General features: G+C 30.8%; 1 protein-coding gene across 1 annotated transcript in view; it reads left to right on the forward strand.

Moving 5' to 3' along the window:
* Positions 1 to 22,710, forward strand: part of LOC115882780 (microtubule-associated protein futsch) — a 195,606-nt gene that overhangs the window by 146,620 nt on the left and 26,276 nt on the right. Inside the window, exons 2-5 of the mRNA XM_030901020.1 lie at positions 8,728 to 8,826; positions 12,180 to 12,352; positions 12,533 to 12,694; positions 14,081 to 14,249. Of these exons, the coding sequence (XP_030756880.1) occupies positions 8,728 to 8,826; positions 12,180 to 12,352; positions 12,533 to 12,694; positions 14,081 to 14,249 (603 nt within the window). The remainder of the gene's footprint in view (positions 1 to 8,727; positions 8,827 to 12,179; positions 12,353 to 12,532; positions 12,695 to 14,080; positions 14,250 to 22,710) is intronic.

Here is a 22,710-nt window from a genome sequence, read left to right on the forward strand (position 1 = left end):
TCATATGACACAGTACTGATTACGGCTATAATGTTAGCCGAAACGTTTTTTTTTAACAAAAAAAAATAATGAAAAGCCAAATGAAAACTTAATCAGCGTTTTTATTTATTAACTGTATATATATTTTTTATATTAACTTATTTATATTAACTGTATATTATGTATATTTCATGTAAACTATATCATTTTTAAAATACAAACCAAAAATACGAGGAATAATTATGTTTCCCATGTATTCTACAACATATTAATCTGTAGTATGTAACTAGCGTGACGTCATAAATCTCGTTCCGAGGCTGTTCTATTAGAGACGGCATTGCGTCAGCATGGCCGCAAGTTGCTAACCAAATAAAATTAACACTAGAAAAGCCCGCAGGAACTGTCAAATTCAAAGTTATTCGTTTCACAGACTATAATAACAAGCCTAACATTAACCTTATAATCAAGAAAAAAAAACTAGCTGCAAATTTGACTTGTTATAATCAGGGGCGGGAAAGTGAAATAGCAAAAGCGGTTCCACCGTTTCCACGGAAATCTCAAATAAAATAGTTCCAGCCCTAGCCACTAGGTGGTAGTGCAATTAATTTTTAGGTTAAGAAGTTGCTACTAGTTATTGCCAGATGGCGTTAAATCAGAATTTTTTTGTAGTTTCCATAGTTTCCAACGGCCATTGTCATATTATTGTCAAATTCTCAAAAAATATTGTCGTTGTCATAGCACCAATCATAATATTATCAAATAAATGATCTATGTAAATGATTATCAAAATGTTTTTCAAACTATAATTTGTTATATGTGTTTTAATTAGACAATTCCTTTTGTTTGTGGTTTATTTTTGCTTTCATTTAAGTACCTATTTATTATATTTACTCCATTTACAAAACTTTGGGCGTATTACGTTGGTCTTGTTTTATTATAATAAACGATGTTTAAATATTTGACTTATAAATGAAAACTTTAAATAATAAATAATATTTCACATGTTTGGCTTTAATTTTATTTAATAATCGTATATACTGTTAAATCTTATTTTTTACACATCACAGCGATACTTGTTATTGTGTAAAAAATAAAATTTAATAATCAAATTTAATTATTTTAGAGTAAAATTCAATAAATAAGCTCATTTAAAAAGCCCGCGCTTCGACCCATTTAAAACAAGCCCTACTCAATAGATGGCGCCACTTCTGTAGGACCATTTTTCAGTATGGCAGAGTCCATTCTTTTTCTAGCTAGGTATATTCTTTGGTCATAATCACATTTTCTTGAAATGCACAGTAATTATTGGGACTTAGAGCTGCTTAGTACTCGTACAATGCATGCATAACTGAATAGTCGCAGATCTTAAAGCAACCTGTTTAACTCAATAATAGTTAGTCGTTAAGAAAGATAAATCAGTCCATAAAAGGTCCATAAAACGTGACCACCTAGAAAAAAGAAAAGCAGAAAAGTACTTTGCCAGAATGGCCCTGGCAGCCTAGGCAACGCAACTCTCTCCTGAAAAGGAGAGTTTGAGAAGAATGAAGAAGAAGAATTGCGTTGGTTTTATTGAAAACGTTTTTTGCTTTATTATTTTTATTAAGACTAGTAAAGACTAGTATTTGAGATTGTTTAGATTGTAATCTAAAATCACAGTAGTAATATTAAACTATACTTAAAAACTACTAAAACTAAATGTTTAAATGTTTATTTACGGACTTGCCATTTTTTTGGAAGAAATAAATTAAAAAAGCGGAGTTATCATAATTATAGTTATCATAATTAAATGAACTATGATTATCATGTTGTTATCTTAACATTTGGAAGAAATTAATAGAGATCATCCATTCTAATTCAGTCTATGGAGACTAGTACTGGTACACTTTCTCAAGAGTGACTGTTGATACCAACAAATCCATGTGATTTTCAGTAATATTATCTGCTCCTTTATCTTCGCTCTAATTTAGCCAATCTAAGGCGCGATTCTCACTATAACGTACCGTCACCGTCACTTCGATTCTTCTACGGTCTTTACGGTTGTTCCCAGCATATGTCGTTCCACTGAGCGTTGTGCAACCTGTAGTTTCCTTATAATTTCCATTTTAAATGTTCAGGTTTCGTATGAATAGGTTTTCTTCTGTAAATAAAGTAATCTAGATTTGAATATGATGGTAGAGATCCCCAGCTGTGTATTAGTTGTCCCAAATATATGTATTCTTCCACTATTTCCAGTTTTGTGTTATTTATTAGAATGTCTTTTCTGTCTACTAGTTCGTTGTACATTACTTTAGTTTTTTCTAAATTCATTTTGAGACCTACCTTATTTTATAATGTTTGGTATGTCACTAATTTAGCAGTGAACTCTAAGTAGAGCTGCCAATTTCGGATTTATTTTTATATTTTTGTATAAGAAATACGGTGAAGGTTAATACTACAATTATAAAATAAGATAATTCACGATTTCATAAATTTATACTGATTACTCTTAAAGCAATTTTATGAAAATAAACTTACCCGTTATTATATAAACAAAAATATATTAAAAACTTGCATTTCAAATTCACTAAATACAGTTATAATTTTAATAAAAATATGAGTGCAATTTGTACGACTAAAATAAAATAAAACAAGGTTTTTTTTCTAAAACATGCACTTTTCACACAACTACTAGAAAAGGTTTGCGTGACTGTTTATATTATAGATTACATTTTGTTCGCTGTATAAAAATGACTCTATCACTTTGTCGTACAAAAGCAACACTGTAATTTTAAATTTGTTTATTTTTATTTCAGCACAGTGCGTGAAGTTAACACAACTTTCGTTTGAATGAATTTGTCAGGCTCTAATAACTATAACTCGTGTTTAAATTATGGAATTAAGTATGTTTAGTTTTAGTATTGTAGTACTGTATGATCGAAAAAAACGGCGTCAAAGACAGTGGGAAGTCTAGTTACGAAATGTATAAATATTACAGAGTTGGTGAAGCTATAATTTATAGAGTTCTGAAAAAGAGAAAAAAATGACCTATGTGTGAGCTTAAAACATATACGGGGGGGGAAGCTATTTGTTATTGATAACTCTTCTAGAAGCATAATAAGGAGAGATGTGCTTTTACTTAAACAAGGAAATACCAACTCTCGATAAAATTCAGAAGTAATTGAAGACGAAAACTTGCCGGTCATGGGAAGAAATAAACTTTGAACAACTTTAAAGGAAATGAACTTCTCGTGGGAAAAGTACAAGCAGAAGTCTGTACTCATTGACAGGGAAGATATAATTCTTTGGAGAAGGCAATATCTAAGGAACATTCGTAAATATCGCAAGGAATGATAATATGTCTTCTACCAAGACGAAACATGGCTGAATGAAGGACATTCTGTTAAGAAAGTCTGACAAGACAATAGCATTGGGATTTCTCGTGAAGCGTTTTTAGAAGGATGAAATTATCATATTAGTTTATGTTGTATAACAAAATATATTTTAACAAAACTTAAAATATATCTTAAACCCCTAATACCCGACACTGGTGCGGTCAGTACCTGAAAATATCTTTATTATCTATTGTTATACAAGCAACCTCTATTGTTCTCGGCAAACACACCGGATGTGTATATCTACAAACCTTTTAAATTTGTCTGAATTTCATTAGAACATATACCCTTAAAATTAAATTGGTCCCATCTTTTGGCATGTCGCGCTATAACACAACACGCCTTTTGCATTTATAATAAAGATGTTGTTCTATCAACCATTAAGAAATAGACTATAGCCCTCTTTGTCGCCGTTTTTTTTCCCGGTTCTACAGGGTTGTTCACCACATACAACACGGAGTATTGTAGCTAAACGATTAGATTTTTGTAAATTTTAAGTTTTGTGCTCGTTGAAGAACTATTAGAGCTACAACTTAAAAATATTTTTACGAGATAGAGTCCCAAATAATTAAAAAATTACAGTTTTATTTTTTTTAAATGGAACACCCTGTATATTAATAAATTTTTAGTTTCTACGATTAAAATAAAGGAAAATTTGATTAAGGTTTGCCGTATTTTAATCTTACCGTTTTTTAAATATTTAGGTTTTTGTCAAAATACAGTAATAATGTTAATGCTTTATTTCTCTAGGCGTATTTTAGAACCAAATATTGTACTGAAGTATTTCTATTTACTAAATTTTGTGTTGCAATAATAAAAATTATACAACCTTATACAGAGTGTCTAAAATATATTTTAAATAATTATTAGCTTTAAACGGTAATAACTTGTTTAACTTAAATGGAACACCCTGTATATTTGATAGTCAGATGCACAATTTAATTGTCTATCAAATTCTATTTTACCATTTTTTACCTATCTCTTCAAGTTATCGTAGAAAAGCCAAAAATGCATTTTTTTATAATTTTGACCCCATTTATCACCATGGAATATTGACATTTTAGATTACTTTTAAAGATGTAATAAAAAGATGCCAGATATTAATATCGTCGATATAGTTTGTTTATTTCATTAAAAAATAAAAAACTGTTTAAATATTTGTTAAACAGGACCAATTAATATGATCTTAGTATTCAAACTACATTAATTGACTTTTTGTGTTGATTAATAATAATTGCTCCAAATACTAAAAAACTGAATTTTATATGTGTATTAGACAGTGTAGTAAAAAATAACACTTTAAAAATTTTACTTCGTTTTCGACGAATGCTTATTTATAACAACAGAGACGTCCATTTTCATAACTTATTATATTTATTTCCGATTCAAATCCACGTTTATTTAGAATAATTTATTAACTAACATAATATGATATGTAATTAATTAATATTTGAGCGGAAATAATGGTGGTATATTTAATTAATGGTATACTGTTTTATAAAGAGATTTAATAGTTTTCTTTTTGTATACAAATGGGCTAGTAATATTATCGTTTTTAGCACCTGTACATTTTGTACATTTGTTGCTTTAAAAATGTCAATATTCCATGGGTATATTGATAAATGAGGTTTAAATTATAAGAAAATTCATTTTCTACAAAAACTTGAAAGGATAGTTATAAAATGGTATAATACAATTTGATAGAAAATTAAATTGTGCATCTGATTCTCCTAAAATATACAGGGTGTTCCATTTAAATTAAACAAGTTATTGCCGTTTAAAACTAGAAATTACTTTTAAAGTATAGGTAGTATTATTTTTATTATTGCAACATAATAACTGATCAATAAATAAACTTCAGTAAATATTTAGTATTAAAAACTTTGATACCCTTGGAGAAATGAAGCCTTAAAATTTTTACTACAATTTCACAAAATTGAAAATATTTCAAAAACGGTAAAGTTTAAGTGTAATAAAATCAAATTTGCCTTTATTTTAATCGTAGAAATTAAAAATGTAATAATATACAGGGTGTTCCATTTAAAAAATACAACTTTGACATTTTTTATTTATTTGGGAAAAATATTTTTAAATTGTAGCTCTAATAGTCCTTCAACGAACCCAGAACTAACAATTTGTAAAACTCTAATTGTTTAGCTAGGTAATGTATGTGGTGAACAACCCTGTAGAAGCATAATAGGATTACCTAAATGTCCAAAAATATATTTTTTAGTTTAGTAGAGATTTTAAGATTTTAATTAAATTAATAAACCAATACAGTTCAAAATTAAAAATTTCCAGCTGTTGCACGTAATAGACTCCGCTCCATTTTGGCGCGAGTTGCAACATGTAGACTCGAGCTAAAGGCACAGTCTAGAGTGAAAGTCGAACTATCTCATTAAGAATTAATTAACTTACTCGGCAGCAGTGAAGTTGGAAAAGTTCGTTTCCGAGTGTGGGACGTAAGTTAGAGGGCTTTTAAACTTATTAAATATTTCTGTCCACATTTTTAAAGGGAAAAAACAAGTTTATCTGTAGGAGAAAAACTAGAAAGATAGCTAGACAGGTTTCATTACGTATATGTATGTCTGCAGATATCTAAGTTACTTTAGGTTTATTAAAAAAGATCATTTTTAATATGGGTTTTATATTTTTGGTCATACTCAGCTTTATTAAACTGTTAACTTTATATTCAGATATTATTTGATTACAGTAGAGGGTTGGAACCTTTGGTGTTACAACAGCAAAATAAAACACTAATTTACTACAATACACCAAAACACCTTACTTCTGCACTGAAATTTTGAGTGCAAAATTAAAGTGTTTTAGTATATTGTCGTGAATTAGTGTTTTATTTTGCGATATGTTATTTGATTATATCTGGCAAATAAATAACTCTGTGAATTGGTCTTTTAGATATTTCTCAACCATTCACGAATTCTCAAATATATACATAGATATTTAAATATTTGGTATTTATCATAATTAAATGAAATATGATACACATGTTGTTATTTATGTTTGAATTATTACTTACTTAGTGTCAACGCGGTTCATTTTTATTATAAAAAATCTCTTCATCTAAATTGTTTATATTAAAAACGATATTTTTTTTTTTTTTAATTTATGTTATTAATAGAGGGTGAGTGTTAAATAAAAGCACATATTTTGATAGGTGTTATATTTCTGTTTTTTTTTTAATTTTTAAATGTAGAATGTATGGGTGTCTCCCTTTTTTGAGTTATAACGATCATCATACAGTCTCAGGGCTTTGACAAAAGCCAGTATCTTAGAACAATTTCACAGAGGTTAGTTCTCCATCTCCGATATCAGTCGTACCAAGCTTCATAGCACGAATGGCTATCATCTCGGAGCACTCAGTGATGAAGTGTTTTGGTGTTTCCCCATTTTCGCTACAGAATATGCATTCGCCGTTGTTTCTTAGCTGCAATCTACTGAGGAGTTCATTGAGGAGACAGTGTCCTGTTAAGAAAATCCGTGACTATCCGAAGATTGTTCTAACTTAATCAAGAAAAATCTTTGAAATTATTCGGTTTTAAGTTCTGAGAAAATTCTTCGAATGTCTTAGGCCGGGTTGGAGATCTTAAACCCATTCCAGGTTACGGATTGAGTCTTCCAGGTTATTGAGTTCCGTTTCCGTTCTGGTTAGTGGATGGTACTTAGCTGTTCACAATCTGTTTTCCATAAATACAACAGTTTCTGTTACAATCGTCACCACTAGTGATGTGTCGGTATTTGAGTAACGCGATTTTGGAGCGGTACTTTTTTGTAACGTCGTGTAGCGCTCCACAACAAATCAGGAACCTGTTACTGAAGAACAACGATATTAATGACAACAAAATTATAAATTATTTATAATGTGCAAATAAATTATTTATAATCGCACTTGAAGTTAGCTCGAACCGTAGTAACCGCATAGCGACGTGTTTAGCTCCAGCCGTCGTGATTTTGTCGGTCGCCAACAGTAGTATCTGGAACTGGTATGTCCGTAGCGCCGCGCGATCTCGATCGGGACGTGTTCGCTCCAGCCGTCGCGCTCCTAGAGTTGTAGTTCCCTATCGCAAACAGAAGTAACTGCTGTAACTGATTATCGACGCTCGACCTCGGCGGCTACGTACTCCGTTCCAGCAGTCGCTGGAGCGCTTCTAGGGTTTCGGTTTTGCCTGTCGCGATTTGGTCGGTTACTATTGGCGTTGGTGCTCCCGTCGCTACGTTACTTTCGAAATAGCGATTTTTGGTATGTACTAGGCATGGTATAAAATAGTGTTGTTTGAAAGATGAAACGCAAAAACAAATAAAATAAAATAAAAATATTGTATTTGCTTTTATACATTTATATAAGTTTTATTGTTTATATCTATTTTTATATTTTTAAGGTTAGGTTAGACCAATAAACCATTGTTTTACAGTGGTTTGGACTTTGTTCTTGATTTTAATATTAAATATATTAAATTGCAATACACATAAATATGAGCCGTTCATTTTATTTAAACGAAAATTGATAAAGAAAAAAAAAATAACAAGGAATGTCATCGTTTTTCTAAAAATGAGATAGATTGGCTATACACAATTATAAACTCGATATTTGGAAAATGAGTGGCGGATAAAAGTTACATTAATCTACAAATATAGATAAGTTAGATATATTTTAGGGAGGACCGAAGTCGGAAGTTCGGTTACAAAATCGCGGTATTTCGTCGCGGTATTTTCTGGAACGGTCGCTATTGTAACGCGACTCATGTGGAACCGGTATTTCCATCACTAGTCACCACTACCTTTTAATTTGTGTCGCACTGTTTTGGAACAGGTGAAACTGGAACAGATTAGCTTATGAACCTGCTCCAAACAAGTTACACACAAAACCTATTTCGAAAATAACACATCCTGTTCCAAAGCATCATCACCACTGGACGTATTAAGCTTGTTATAGATTTTATAGACTAGTAAAGTAATAATTCCAAAAATAAACAACAATATGTTTATCATATTTCATTTAATTATGATAAATAACAAAATATTTAAATATCTATAGTTGAGAATACCTAAATGGTTAAGAGTAGAAAAGTGTATTATGAGAGAAATGTTATTATAGGAGACATAACTTTCAAACCTTGTATTATAACATGTGAGATATAACTTACAAATTTTCTATTTTTAGAGTATTTTTAATATTTAAGAAGATATATGCACCAAGTTACTTATTTTCCAGATCAAATAATATATCGACATATATTAGATTTATCCATACTAAAATAATTTTTTTTGAATACGTGGTATTTTCTTGATATTTAATATAATAAATCAATAGAAACATAATTGACGAAAAAGTTTCTTATACATTTTTTTCTTGTTGCAGGATTGTTATCGTGGGATGTGAACGATTGCCTCGTAAATTTGGAAAAAGAATTGTCCATCATAACCGAGCAAGGTTTGGAAGGAGAGGAGGCAAGATACGGTAAATAGATTTTTTACGTAATAAATTACCAATAGATGGATCAATTTCATCCCAGCTGTGAGCCAGTGCGTGGGAATATAATAAAATATTACGTTTTATTTTATTTTTTATTATATTATATACAGTGTCAAAGAGACAGTCCCTATATAAGATTTTTGTATATTTCTTGCCTTAGATGAAATTTAACTTCAGTGATTTAACCTATTTACTACTAATGGGTATCCGCCAAATTTTACATTTAAAGAAAAAACGGGTTACCGTCCCAGTTTTGAAAAATATTATCCAGAAAAGTTTGTTTTAATTTTACATTGGGTAGCATTCGATTTTTTTCAAAATTTTTGTTGTTATTTTTGACCAAGAGCAACAAGATCTGTCTCTTTAGAAAAGACTTAAGTCATTAAAAATATTTAAGTCGTTTTGTCAGATTTTTATATATTTTAATGATAAATTTTTAACAGCAGCATTTCTCTTTAAACTGTTAAGGTTGATTCTCACTATACCTACCATATCAGCTCCCTTCCGTTTCCCTTCCGTTTACATAAAATATTATATCATGTAAATGAATAGGACAATGCACACTATCCGTTCCGTTTCCCTTCCGTTCCATATCCTTTCCTTCCATACATTTGTTTGGCGGACGGACTGAAGCGTATCGGAAACAGCGTTGTCAAGTTCTTACATTTGTACCAGCTCTGCTAACAGTTTGCTGATATTTATTTATTCTTTCACCTATTAATTAAATCTATTACCTTTTTCAAAAGATACGCATTTTTAAAATAAAACTTTTGTAATGTAATAATAGTTCAGTCATTGGGGATCAAAAAAGGGGCCTGCTTGGAAAAAAGTCCTGAAGTTTTGAAACTTTCCAGGTTTTGGGGTCCCTAACTAAAATCCATAAAATACACTTTTCCAGACTTGCCGAAGGCGACAAGTCTGGACCGACCCGAAATCGGTATTTTGTGAATATCTTGAAAACTATACGTTTTTCGCGAAAATTTGAGGAGAGCAAAATTAAAGGAAATAAAATTTCCTATAAAAAAGTTTTTATAAAAATTTTCGCTAAAGTCAACCGTTTAGGCACAAAATCCCTGGAAATTTTTCAATTTTGCGTAAAATATGATATATTATGTATAGTCGATTTTCCGAAATCAAATGTCGATTAGGGTTCACTACAACTAGTTTTAGTTTAGTGTCTTCAATTTTGTCATAAAACAGTGGCGTATCATTAATTCGCTCATTAATTTATGAATAATTAATTGTCGTGCTGGACAGCATTCATTGCGAACTTACCATCAGGTTCAGCATTGGTCTGGTCGTACCAAAGATGCCGAAGAATGGGGTTGGAAGAAAACAAAAACAGGCATTACTCCAGTCACAACGTTGAAAGATCCAACTCCAAAATCCCTGTTGGCATTTTTATCCTGTAAATGCAACACCAACAACTATGGTAAAGCCTGCGGATGCAGAAAAGCAGGATTAAAATGTTCAATGATTTGTGCATACTGCAATGGAAAATCCTATGACAACGTCACTGAAGTGTCACTCGACGATCCGATGAAGAGGAGTTGGACTTGCCTGTAGATATCCCTCTGGCGGCTGAAGATGAAGAGTTGGACGTATTGAGAGACCACCCTGATGAGCCTAGCACAGCAGACACGATCGACTTTGACATCAATGAGCCAGATCCATCCAGCTTGTGCAGATAAGTTAAAGTTTTTAATTTATCTAGTGGAGTATGCCTCCGGGGAGACCATGTTAAAAAAAACGCGCCATATACTTTACCTCTTGGGTGGTGTGGAAGCAAGTACACATTTTAAATAATTAAAATCAATGATTCATAAATTAATGAGCGAATTAATGATACGCCACTGTTTTATGACAAAATTGAAGAAACTAAACTAAAACTAGTTTTAGTGAACCCTAATCGACATTTGATTTCGGAAAATCGACTATACATAATATATCATATTTTACGCAAAATTGTACAATTTCCAGGGATTTTGTGCCTAAACCGTTGACTTTAGCGAAAATTTTCATGAAACCTTTTTTATAGGAAATTTTATTCTCTTTAATTTTGCTTTCCTCAATTTTTTGTGAAAAACGCATAGTTTTCGAGATATTCACAAAATACCGATTTTGGGCGCCATCTTGGCAAGATGGCAGCGCCGGCGGCAAGTCTGGAAATGTGCATTTTATGGATTTTAGTTAGGGACCCCAAAACCTATAAACCTGCAAAGTTGCAAAACTTCCGGACTTTTTTCCAAGCAAAAATCCCCAATGACTGAACTTAAATTGTACAATAAAAAGTATGGAACCGATACGGAACGGAAGCTTACGTATAGCGTCAATACAATCAAAAATACGGAACGGATATGGAATGGAAACGGAAGGTATAGTGAGAATCAAACTTTAGTCGGCAACCAAGTAGCAGAATAAAAAAAAATACTCAATACCACTAGTAAATAAACTGTTAGTTTTTCGGAACCCGTTTTGATTATTTGTCATGTTACGCGTGCGTAGTGAGTCTGTTGTCTTTTATGTGAATTCCCGACTCCGTTATGTAGCTCTAAAGACGAACGAAAGAAATTTATCTGGAATATATTGAAGAGTCCCTTAAAATCCTACAGCCCTTAGCTTATGCCATCTATATATGACAAACGGACTACCATCAGAAATGTTTTGATATTTGAACACTAATTCGTGTTATACCGTTGTAAAGTCAAGTTGATGTAAATTTCAGATATCTCATAAGCTATACACTGTGTCACTAAAGAGTAAATAAAAACAATTAAGCCAGGAACCAAGTAACAATCAGGTACAACATACAAAATCTTCAGCAATTATATTTTAATAATAACTTAAAATCGATGCAAAACTATGATCTAAATTTTGATTTTGTTCCATTTCAATTATTATCATAAAATGAGGATATTATAATGTAGATATGTTTTGTCTTTATGTAGATATCAAACCAAATATACCTGACATGTTTGTTAGGCTTTTTGGGCGAAAATAATAGGTGGAGGTTAATTTGCATAGAGGGCGAACCTGTCGAGATTAGAGCTTTCAGAAAGTTTTGATTTATATGTCGCATTAGATATGGTAATTAAATGGACTATGAGGTTAACATTTCATATCTTTTAACACCTTAGAGGTGTTTCAAAAGCACAAAACCGAAAATAATAAACTTTGGAAAATTATCTGAAGTGAACGTTTATTAAAAGTATTTTTGAGTTAACGCAAGTGTGACTTTATCGTATGAATTATTACTTTTGTTGATCTGTATGTTGGTTTCATTGAGATCAATGCGTTGAATAAATGCATATTTATTTATAAATCTTATCTTTTTGCAGGTGAACGTTTGATACAGTTTGCTTCAGAGAATCTAGTGACCGAGATATTGATTCACCCAGCAGTTAGTACGCTATCACAGTGCGTTAGGAACTTACTTAGTAGTTTTACTAGGCATAGACACATCATCCATGCAGGATACACTTTCCAAGGAAATGGTTCCTGGGCCTTACAGGTATATCTCCCCTTTAAATATTACCATGTCATTAAGGAACACGTTATATATTATAATTTTAAAATTAAAAAAAAGTTTTAGAAAAAACTTATATTTAAAGAGTTAACATTTCAAATAAAAAAGATTTGAAGCTCAGTATATTTGTCCTGTTTCTATAGTCATTTTTCTATTGTATTACAGGATGGTACATTTTCTTATACTGATTTTTCCGAGGCTTTCCAAGAAATCGAGGTGCAGCGTGTGATTCACGCTTACGAGAATGGAATATCCATACATCTGCACTGCAGTCCAGAGGGAGAGTGGACCAGAATGCCAAAAGAATCGTTTGCCAAAGCTTGCAAGGTACGTCCTTTCGTTTTTGTATGTTTCAGTCTGTTTCAAAGAGAGTTTATTGTTCGATACTGGAAGTTCCTGTTACAGTTAGCTCAATTTTTTTAGTAAATAATAATAAGAAGACATGTTTTTATCGATATGTACAGCTTGAAATGGATGTAATTAATAGTTTCATTTATATTTTGCAATAACGTTTTTAATTTAAATATATTATGGTAAAAAGTAAAGTTTTTAAAGAATTTGATAAAATCAAATTTAACAGAATTTGAATTTGAATTTGAAAAGAAATAAAACTAAATTTCTATCAACATAATATGTCCTATGTCCCAAGGAAATTACAGCCTTTGAAAGGGTAGCTAAAAATAATATATTTTATTCTTTTTTAAGAATATTGGAAGAAACATACGTAGTGTTCCTAGGACCACTATTCTATGTTTTTTATACAGCAGATTTTCCAACAAACAATAAAAAACAACGGCTAATTTTGCAGATGACAGAAATTATGGCTGTTGACAAAAAGTCTGTAACAGCTTTCATAATATTACAAAGACACCTAAATGTAACAGAGGCATGGTTGCGTGATTGGAAAATAAAAATTAATCCATCAGAATCGGCCAAAGTATAATTAAACAACACATTAATTCCGCAATCTTCCTCCACCATGTATGTATTGCATGTCAGTACATATTTCTTCTGTCTACCATGTATCCAAATACATACTTAGCTTTGCACTTTCAGAAACATGAAAGGTTTTCAAGATATTTGGGTTTAAATTTTACAATACGTTGTTTTTAGTATTAGGGAAATAATGAGATATTAGAATATTTTTAATAGGTAACTGGTAGGAATTTGAAAGGAGTGTATTAAAACAATAATTAACAATGTAGTTAACACAATCTAATGCACTAAAAATTTACAAGGTATGTTCCTAGCCTCAGGTGCTGTAACTTCCTTAGAAAGCCGCCTTAGGACATAATATAAACTTCTTTTTTTTTCCTCGCCAACTGAAGTTTGGTATACTAATTTTTTACACCCTGTATAAGCACTTGATTGATATTTTATTTATTTATTTTGTTGTTTGTATAAGCATTTAATTGCCTATAATTTGAGACATGTTTGATTAATGTGGAGTTGTTTTATCTCTAGGATTATTTTAAGTAATTTTTAGGATTTTAGGAAAAAATTAAACCATATTTTCGTATATTTTCATTTTTCTCTAAAACGGTATAGAAATTTGAAAAATTTCCAACGAGATTAGTCATTAAAGCACAAGAAAAAAACTTTTATATACAATATATTTTTCTCAAAATCTTATTCATTAAACAGTGACATTATATTATTACGTTTTACCCATTCCTTCATTAACAATATCGGTATAATTTCCCATTGTTCTAGGTCCGAGTTAATCCTACGGATGTGCTGACCACTGGCTCACCGGCTATCTCCAACTTTGTCAAATACTTGTCTCCATTCCTGTTGCCCACAACTTTGGAGACTATTCTGGAAAGTTCCGATGTTGTGGGTAATATTCGGTTTTCCAGGCCGACGTTGTACGTGTTTCCAGGTGAGTTAGTTCGTTAGAATTACTGAAGCGTCGAGTTTTGGAATGATATCGGTGGTAAAGACGAGAATTATAGTTTAATCTACTGGGATAATCGTTACTGAAGTAGAGACATAAAATTTAATAATGGGATAATTTAAATTAAAATTTATTTGTCATCGGATTATTGAAAATTAATTCGAATATTTTTAATAAATGATAATATGTATAATCGCCTCCTGCCATGACCCACAAATACAAATAGTGGATGCTTCGGCATAATCTCTTTCTTTATCGTTATCGAGAAATTGACAAAGAGTTAATAACTTAAGTGTTTTACCCTTTTTTTGGCTCACGAATTGGTGACGATACTGCCAATACTGCCATTTCGAATTACTAATAAACAACGAATTATTATAATAAGAATTATTATAATATAAATGGTTTATAACTCGTTTATAACGATTATTGAAATAATTCGATATTTCCTATCACTAATAAAAATAGAAAATAAACAAATAGTGGAGTGCTTTAAGCCCTTATGGGATACAAACCTCGGAATTCATTTACTGTGAACAAATTTTTATAAAACTTTTTGCATTGTATTGTTAATAAGATATATTACAAAGTTTACCCATTTAAATTCGTTGCTTTCACTTTAGTATTTAAATAAGCACACATATACAAATACAGACATACACCCAAGTAGCATTTTCACGACTTACGACCACATGTTTACCAAACACAACGTAGGATTAGTTACAAAAAATAGTTAGCTCCGTACCTTGGGTATTAAAATAAATGTAAACGTTGTTGTAACGTTGTGCCGACGTTGAACCAGTACTACAACAAAGTAAAAGCTTCTGCGACGTCGAATAAACGTTGTCTTGTAACCTTTTTTGCTTAAGTGATCTTTAGGTAATTCGGACAACGTAGTTACAATGTTGGGCAATAAAGAGTTTTCCGACGTCATTTTCAGGACCTATTCCAACGTTATGCAAACGTCGCGCGTCGTCTGTTTTACTAATTCCAACGTTGTTTAGATTTCCTTATTCTTACGTTGGTAGCCACTACCTTTTTGTAACTGTATTGAACCATAACCTTAAATCTTAAATTTTCACTTCATTGTTCTGTTCAGTCAGACAGTTCAGTGCTGTTTATGTTTTTATAAAAAAACTTAATTAAAATGGGACGTAAGAAAGGCACATATAAAACTAAATTTAAATATACATCGACATATTACCGATACTTTATCCACTCCCTCGTTTATTTAGCATATAGAGGGCGGCACAAGCTAGACTCTAGGATGACTAAATTAGGCAATCTTGCGACTATTATACTACCTGTTAAGGCTGAACTGCGACTTTATTAGTCCAATATGCGACTACTCGAACTACTCCATCTTAATCTGCAAAACAACAAAGTGAAAGCCGCCATGTTTTTGAATAAGAAAATGTTTCGTTCCTAAAATAACAATTCCTGCTTTTTGAATACATTAACTTGAAATATTTGACCCTAAACAACATGCCGAAACATTTTTTTTCGACTGCGAATAAATTATTCTCATTTTACTAAAAAAAAAAAAATTTCAAGAAATTTTTTAAAACTTCTTTAATTTTACGGCCCATTAGTATTTTTCAAAGTAGAAACAATACATTTATCAATAAAGTTGTTTGCGTTTAACTTTTCTGCCTTGGGTAACGAGTTACAGAGTTGGTTAGTGTTTCTATAATTATGATCTTCAAACATCCTCCACACTTAAATACTTTTGTTTTCCTTTGCTGCCATCTGGCCTATGTCTCTAACTAAATCATAAAAATAATATTTTTACTATAATTATCCCAATTTAGGATAAAACGCGACTTAGACGCCATATTATTATAGTTTTGTATTTCTGTGAATTAGAATTTTAAACAACGTTGCAGTTTGTACTAAATTATGCTGCTAGCCAACGTAGGTATCCAACGTCGTTTTGACTCAAAAATTATTCTCCAAACTAGTGCAGATTAGGGTTGGCACGAGCTTGTGCCAACGTTGCGCCTCGACTTTTGGTCGCGTTACACAACGTTGTCCCGACGTCCAAATGCTGCTTGGGCAAGATGGTTACATGTTCCGAAAAACCTTTGTATCAGGATTCCTATTTGAGATTTTCACTCCAAACCTTTTACAAAATCTGCATTTAATGGTAGTTCACATTTCAAAAATATTTTTATGGAAAATATACAGGGTGAGCCAAATATATTTTTACACTTAAGTTTTAGTTTTTCAAATGAAATGCTTTATATTTGTTTAGTTTTTATAAAATTCCGGTTCCAAAAATAGCTTAATACCATAGAGTATATTGAGTGGTTTTTGAATTATTACCACGTCCATGAGGACGTCAATCTATATGTCCAGGAACCTTTGTATGACATGTTCTAATCGAGACGATCGACTTATTGTAAGTTTATCGCTAAAAAACCGCCTTTTGCCAGCTTTTCAAATTTATAATGAATTGCACCTAAGAAACGTACATATTAACTAACGGAGTATAAAAAAAAGACTAAATGAAGCAAATATTATGTCAAGAAAGCCTGCTTCGGGACCAAAATTTACTAGATCTGTTGACTAGGACCAAAAGCAAAGGCATGGTCTCAATGTAAAAATTACGAAAACATGTTAGTGTCTTCTTCAAAAGCGAATATCTCCAACAAAAATAAAGCTAATGAGGTGAACCAAAAAACAAACTATCGAGAAAGGATGTATCTAGATGATAAAATTATTTTTAAATTTCTTGCTGTTTTAACATATTCCACAAACCAAACTTTCACCGAAATATCAACATTTCGTTTTCCCTCGTATAATTAACAGATGGGGAGATTTAAGGTGTCCATTTTTCGTGCCGGTGAATGTATTTCAAAAACTATACATTTTAGTCGTATAATTTTCTAGTGAAACTTGCCTTTATTTTTTTATTAGAATCCGAAAATCAAGGGGTGTTCCATTACAAACAACACAACTTTTAATGTGTATCTTTTTTGGGGATGCCCTGTAGAACTCTATATATTTTTAAAAAGTGCTCTGAATTAACCTACATATGCTCACAAAATTTCATTTCAATATAAACTGTCGTTCTCCTTGGAGCCTCCGCGTCATATGGGAGGCGCCACCCTGTCTTATTATTTATGGATATACAATTTTTATTTGCTTCTGTACCAGTAATTTAAAATAACATAACTCAGAAGAGTATAACATAACTGAGAAATAAAATAACTAAGAATAATTTGACATTAGAGTTGTTTAACTGTAACATCGACGTTGCGAGTCTATCTTTTCATAAAAGTTAATAATTTATAATTAACAAATCATTTAATAACTATAATAAATTAATTTTTATTATACTATAATTTTAAAAACTTTTTTCTAAAATTTTCTTTCATATTTATTTATTTGGCACTCTTTCTCTGTTTTTATGAATATCCTGAAACTACGACAATGACTTTGTAAAATGTCGATAAAGGGATTAAAATTAGGCCTGTGGTAAAATCAACTATAACTACATAAACGGTTTTATTATTTCTGCTTTTATATGTTCGGTCTAAATAATGGTGTATCATAAGTTGTCGCATTATGCAACAAGAAATTTGGTATATTTTTTAATGCATAACTAAAAAAATTGGTCAAGTGCGAGTCGGACTCGCGCACGAAGGGTTCCGTACTATAGTCTGTCCAACGAGAAGATCCTTGACAGTGATAGATGTGTCTGTCGTTTTAATTTCAAAGTAGTTTATTTTATTTTACAAAGAAATAAGTTGGTACAATTGAAACGCATAGCAGGAAATTAATATATATGTATTTAAAATTTGACTGACAAGTAACTTCAAAATATTGTGAAAAAAAACTGTATAAAACTGAAAAAATGTAATCGAGTTATTTTATTTAATAAAAAACGGTATGTGTTAATACAAAACAAACAAAAACCAGACACCACATACCAAAAAATATAAAAAAGAACTATTTCTTACTTTCAAGCTTTATGAAACTTCCCGCATTTATGATTATATTTGTCAATATAACTTATGTACAAATACAAATTTGTAATATTCCGCAGGAATAAATAAAACAACATAAATAAAACAAACTATTTTATTAATAATAACATTTACCAAATTTTATACCTCACAGGTTGATTAATTAACTTTAATCTTAATTTTTTTAAACCAGTACTTTTTGACATTATTTTTCTGCAGTACTAAGATCCATTATTTACCTATCGGGTGATGTCGATATTTTACAGCTACTCCAGTTTTTAGTATGTGTTTAGTATGGTTCTTCTACCATATTCGAGATGCACTTATCTACGACGAGATGGTATACGAACTTTATTGATAGTAGCTTTATTGGTGTATCTGTATAAGACTTTCTCCCTGGGCAGCAAGTATTAACCATAAACTGTGCTCTGGGGTTCTACAGTTAATTTTCACTCGATTTTTCCTCCACTTGACTTCAAAAGACACAAAACACTCGTAATAATACGAATCAAAATGCATCATCTTCCAAAACGCAGGATATTTGACAAAAGTTGTCACAAAATTATAACCTATAATTTGGCAAGACTTTGACAAACGTCAAAATTCTAAAGGCGAGTTCATACGCATCGGCGTCCGTTTGTCGTTCATCGTTCCGTCAAACCAATAAAATTGAAATACGATCTGTCATTTTTGAAATAAACCAATAAAACTGGTTAAAAACAACAAGTGACGACGCATGACGAATTTATATTTAAACCCATCCATAGTTAACTTAAAAATTATTAGAAACTTTTTTTAGTAAAATAAATAGATTAGTATGGGACGTCATCTGCTTTTCTTCTGTCATCGTCTGTCGAAATCTTACCTGAGAAAAAAAAACAGAGTATATTCATTATCTATACAACATTAGAAGCTATATTATTATAAACTTTTTTTTCCGATTTAGCTGACATTTTGAATGCCCGTATAAGTAATTTATAAAAAAAGAAACACATTACTAAAAATTATATTAATCAATAATAAATATGTAAAAAGTAAACATAAATATGTAAAATTATGTAAAAATTAAAAAAAAAAACGATTAAAAAAAGTCGCCTTGACTTGGATTCGAACCTGCCTTACTACGGCTCCAACGTCATAGCAGCGTAATTCATAACGCTTTAATCACGCGGCTACCGAGGACATGAAAGATTCTATGTAAAATTCTTACTTAAAATATAATGTTTAGAGAAAGTACTTTTTTATTTATAAACATTTATTTAATTCTGTTTTTAGTATTTGTTCTTATAGCGGCAACATAGATACATTATCTGTAAAAATTTCAACTGTCTAGCTATAACAGTTCATAAGATAGACCTTTGTGACAGATGGACGGACGGATAGCGAAGTCTTAGTAGTAGGGTTCCCATTTTTACCCTTTGGGTACGGAACCCTAAAAACAACTTTATACAAAGATATCTTTAGATTTGTCCACAAATAAACTAAAAAGAAGAAAAATGAAAGTTTGCTTTCTTAAAAAAATCAACATTTTATGGTTTTGTTAACGTAATATTTGTAACACTTTCATGAACACCCTATATTAATATTTAATAAATTATTATAAAAATGTAAGTAGAGTAAAATATTGCAAGGATCATAAACTTACGACGAAAATTGTATACCACTATTATATACCTAATGATTTTAGTATTTTATTAACTTATGCATATATTATTTATTTAAATATTCATATACTATTATTAATGTATATTATTATTTTTATTTGCTTCTATACCAATAATTTAAAATAATCAGAATTGAGAAGTCATTAAACGTCAATTTTCGGCTTCCAAATTTTAATTTGACATCAGAGTGGTATAATTGTAACATCGACATTGCGAGTCTATCTTTTCATGAAAGTTAATATTTTATAACTAACAAAGCATCTCACTTCGATTTAAGTGATTTCTAAACGCTTTTGTCGTAAATAAAACTATTTATTTATTTGGCACTCTATCTGTTTTTATGAATATCCTGAAACCACGACAATGACTTTGTAAAATCTCGATAAAGGGGTTAAAATTAGGCCTGTGCTAAAATCAACTATAACTACATAAACGGTTTTATTATTTCTGTTTTTATATGTTCGGTTTAAATAAAGGTGTATCATGAATTGTCACATTATGTAACAATAAATATGGTTATTTTTTTAATGCATAACTAAAAAAACTGAATGTACTATATAAAAAGATTATTAAAAAGATCTATATAAATTCTTTTATAAAAATTAGTCCTCTACTTCTTGCAAGACCACTTCGTTTGTCTCGGAATATTTTTAAGCCTCGAATTTAATCCGTGATTTATTAACGTTTTTGCCCTCCATTCTCGATCTCATCATCATATTTCATCAAATATATTCTCTCGGATTATCTTTAATAAGATGTTTCTCATTTCCTGCACTTAATCTTGAAATAAACGACTTCATTATATTACCATAATCCAAATGAAATTAATGCTACAGGATTATATCCGTGCAGGTTAATGGATATTAGATAATATTCTACTACAGAAGGGACATTTATGTAGCTGAAGTTAATACTAAATTGATATGATTAAAGATGTTATAAATCAAATTGTTTAGTTGAGCTACAAATAAATCTTAATAAAATAAGTTTTACACATTTTTTCGTAATTTATTTTTGTATACAGGGTGTTTCAAAAAACATGTGCCATCTCTCGTGGGGAGATTCCTCACGTAAAAATAATATTTATTTTTCATATCAACATAGGTCCGATTTTGCTTTGTTTCCAAGCTACAGGGTGTTAAAGTCTTAATATTTTTTCGATTTATTATAATTTTCTTTCAAGTACTTTTAGCGTTTCGAATGAAATTTTTAGAATAAAAGTTACTATAAATGCGACATATTTTAAGGCTAAAAAAAGTGTCGCTATTTTCACCAGGAGCGTGCATATGGGGAATATTCACTGGAATATTTTGTAGCATTTTTTATTTCCTTTAATAAAATTGAATTTAAAAATCTATTTTTATTTAAATTTCTTAGTATTGGCGCCATCTATTTGCTAGATGCCAAAGATGTCAAACTTCATTTCTTACAGTTTACTTGTCTTGTTTATTAGCGCCATCTATTCGCTATATGCCAAACTTCCTTAATAGCATTTCCCTTGTCCCGATATTTAATTTTTATTAGCGCATCTATTCGCTAGATGTCAAACTTCATTTATGACAGTTGGGTTTTCGTTTCTGAAACTGAGAAGAAGGTCTTTCTTTCTGGGAATTTGGATCTGAAAAAGACGCTTGTGTCGGCGTCCGACAAATTTTCCAGTGAAAAGCACTCTGAATCCACTTGTCGATTTCGATTGCATGGGTATCCGATTTGGAGATTTGAAAACCTTGTAAAGTATGCAATTCAGAGTATAGATCGTATTTGTTTGGTTTCTTCTTGGAATGATCACCTTATTCCGTTTTTTATTTCGTTTATTTGAGTATTTAATTACTGGTTTGGATCGGCATATGGTTTGAATATATTTATGTAAAGCTGAATTTCAGACCAGTAAAAATACCACATGATATTAAGTAAAACTACCACATGGTACTCAGTAACTACCACATGGTATGCAGTAATTATTGTATGTTTCACCCATTTCATTTTGTATGGACCTATGCAGACCTTAAGACAATGTTCCTGACATTACAATCGTTCTTTTGGCTGATATCGAAGACTTCTCCTGCCATAGTCATCTGCATCCACTTCTGTTAGTCTGGAGAATACCTAACTACCTGTTTACATCATAAGAAACTATATACAGATAAGTTTTTTAAGTTTGATACACAAGGTACGCTTTTATTTTATAATTTTTGAGACAACAGATTTAATAACCTGGTAAATTATCACTATTTATCCCACATATTGTAGTCAAAATTATTTTTTATTTAACGTTATGAGTTATAATTTGATTCGTACAGTACACTCTTACTTAGCTATGATATTTTATATGAAAATTATTAACACGTATTCATTTTAAAGGTTTTTGTACACGACATGTTTCGAAACATCATCGTATTGAGACATACATAAATTTCACCTGTTTTTATTAAGTAGCTTACTTAGCTCAAAGAATACAGTTACTAAATTCGAATCTAATTAAAATAACTTGCGGTTTTATTGGGATCACTGTGACTAATTCATGATATTTGTGTTCGTTTTCAATAATTGTTTAATGTAGGATAGTTATTTCTGACTTTTATTCCTGATAAACATAATAGTCCCTTAATGCTGTTGATTACTTTATTTTAGCTATGTTGTGATATCGCATTTTTCTTTTTGGTTTCTTACTTTACCACTCTCATAAACAAAGTAAGTGGCGCCCTTTTCACTGTCTTTGACCATACCTATTAACATCAATATTAAAATCTCTGCAGTCTATATATTATCATTTTTTATTTTAATATTTAACAACATTAGAAAGTCATTGTG

Source organism: Sitophilus oryzae, unplaced genomic scaffold, assembly GCF_002938485.1.
Source record: "Sitophilus oryzae breed Bouriz unplaced genomic scaffold, Soryzae_2.0 scaffold_179_pilon_pilon, whole genome shotgun sequence".
NCBI classification, from domain to species: domain Eukaryota; kingdom Metazoa; phylum Arthropoda; class Insecta; order Coleoptera; family Curculionidae; genus Sitophilus; species Sitophilus oryzae.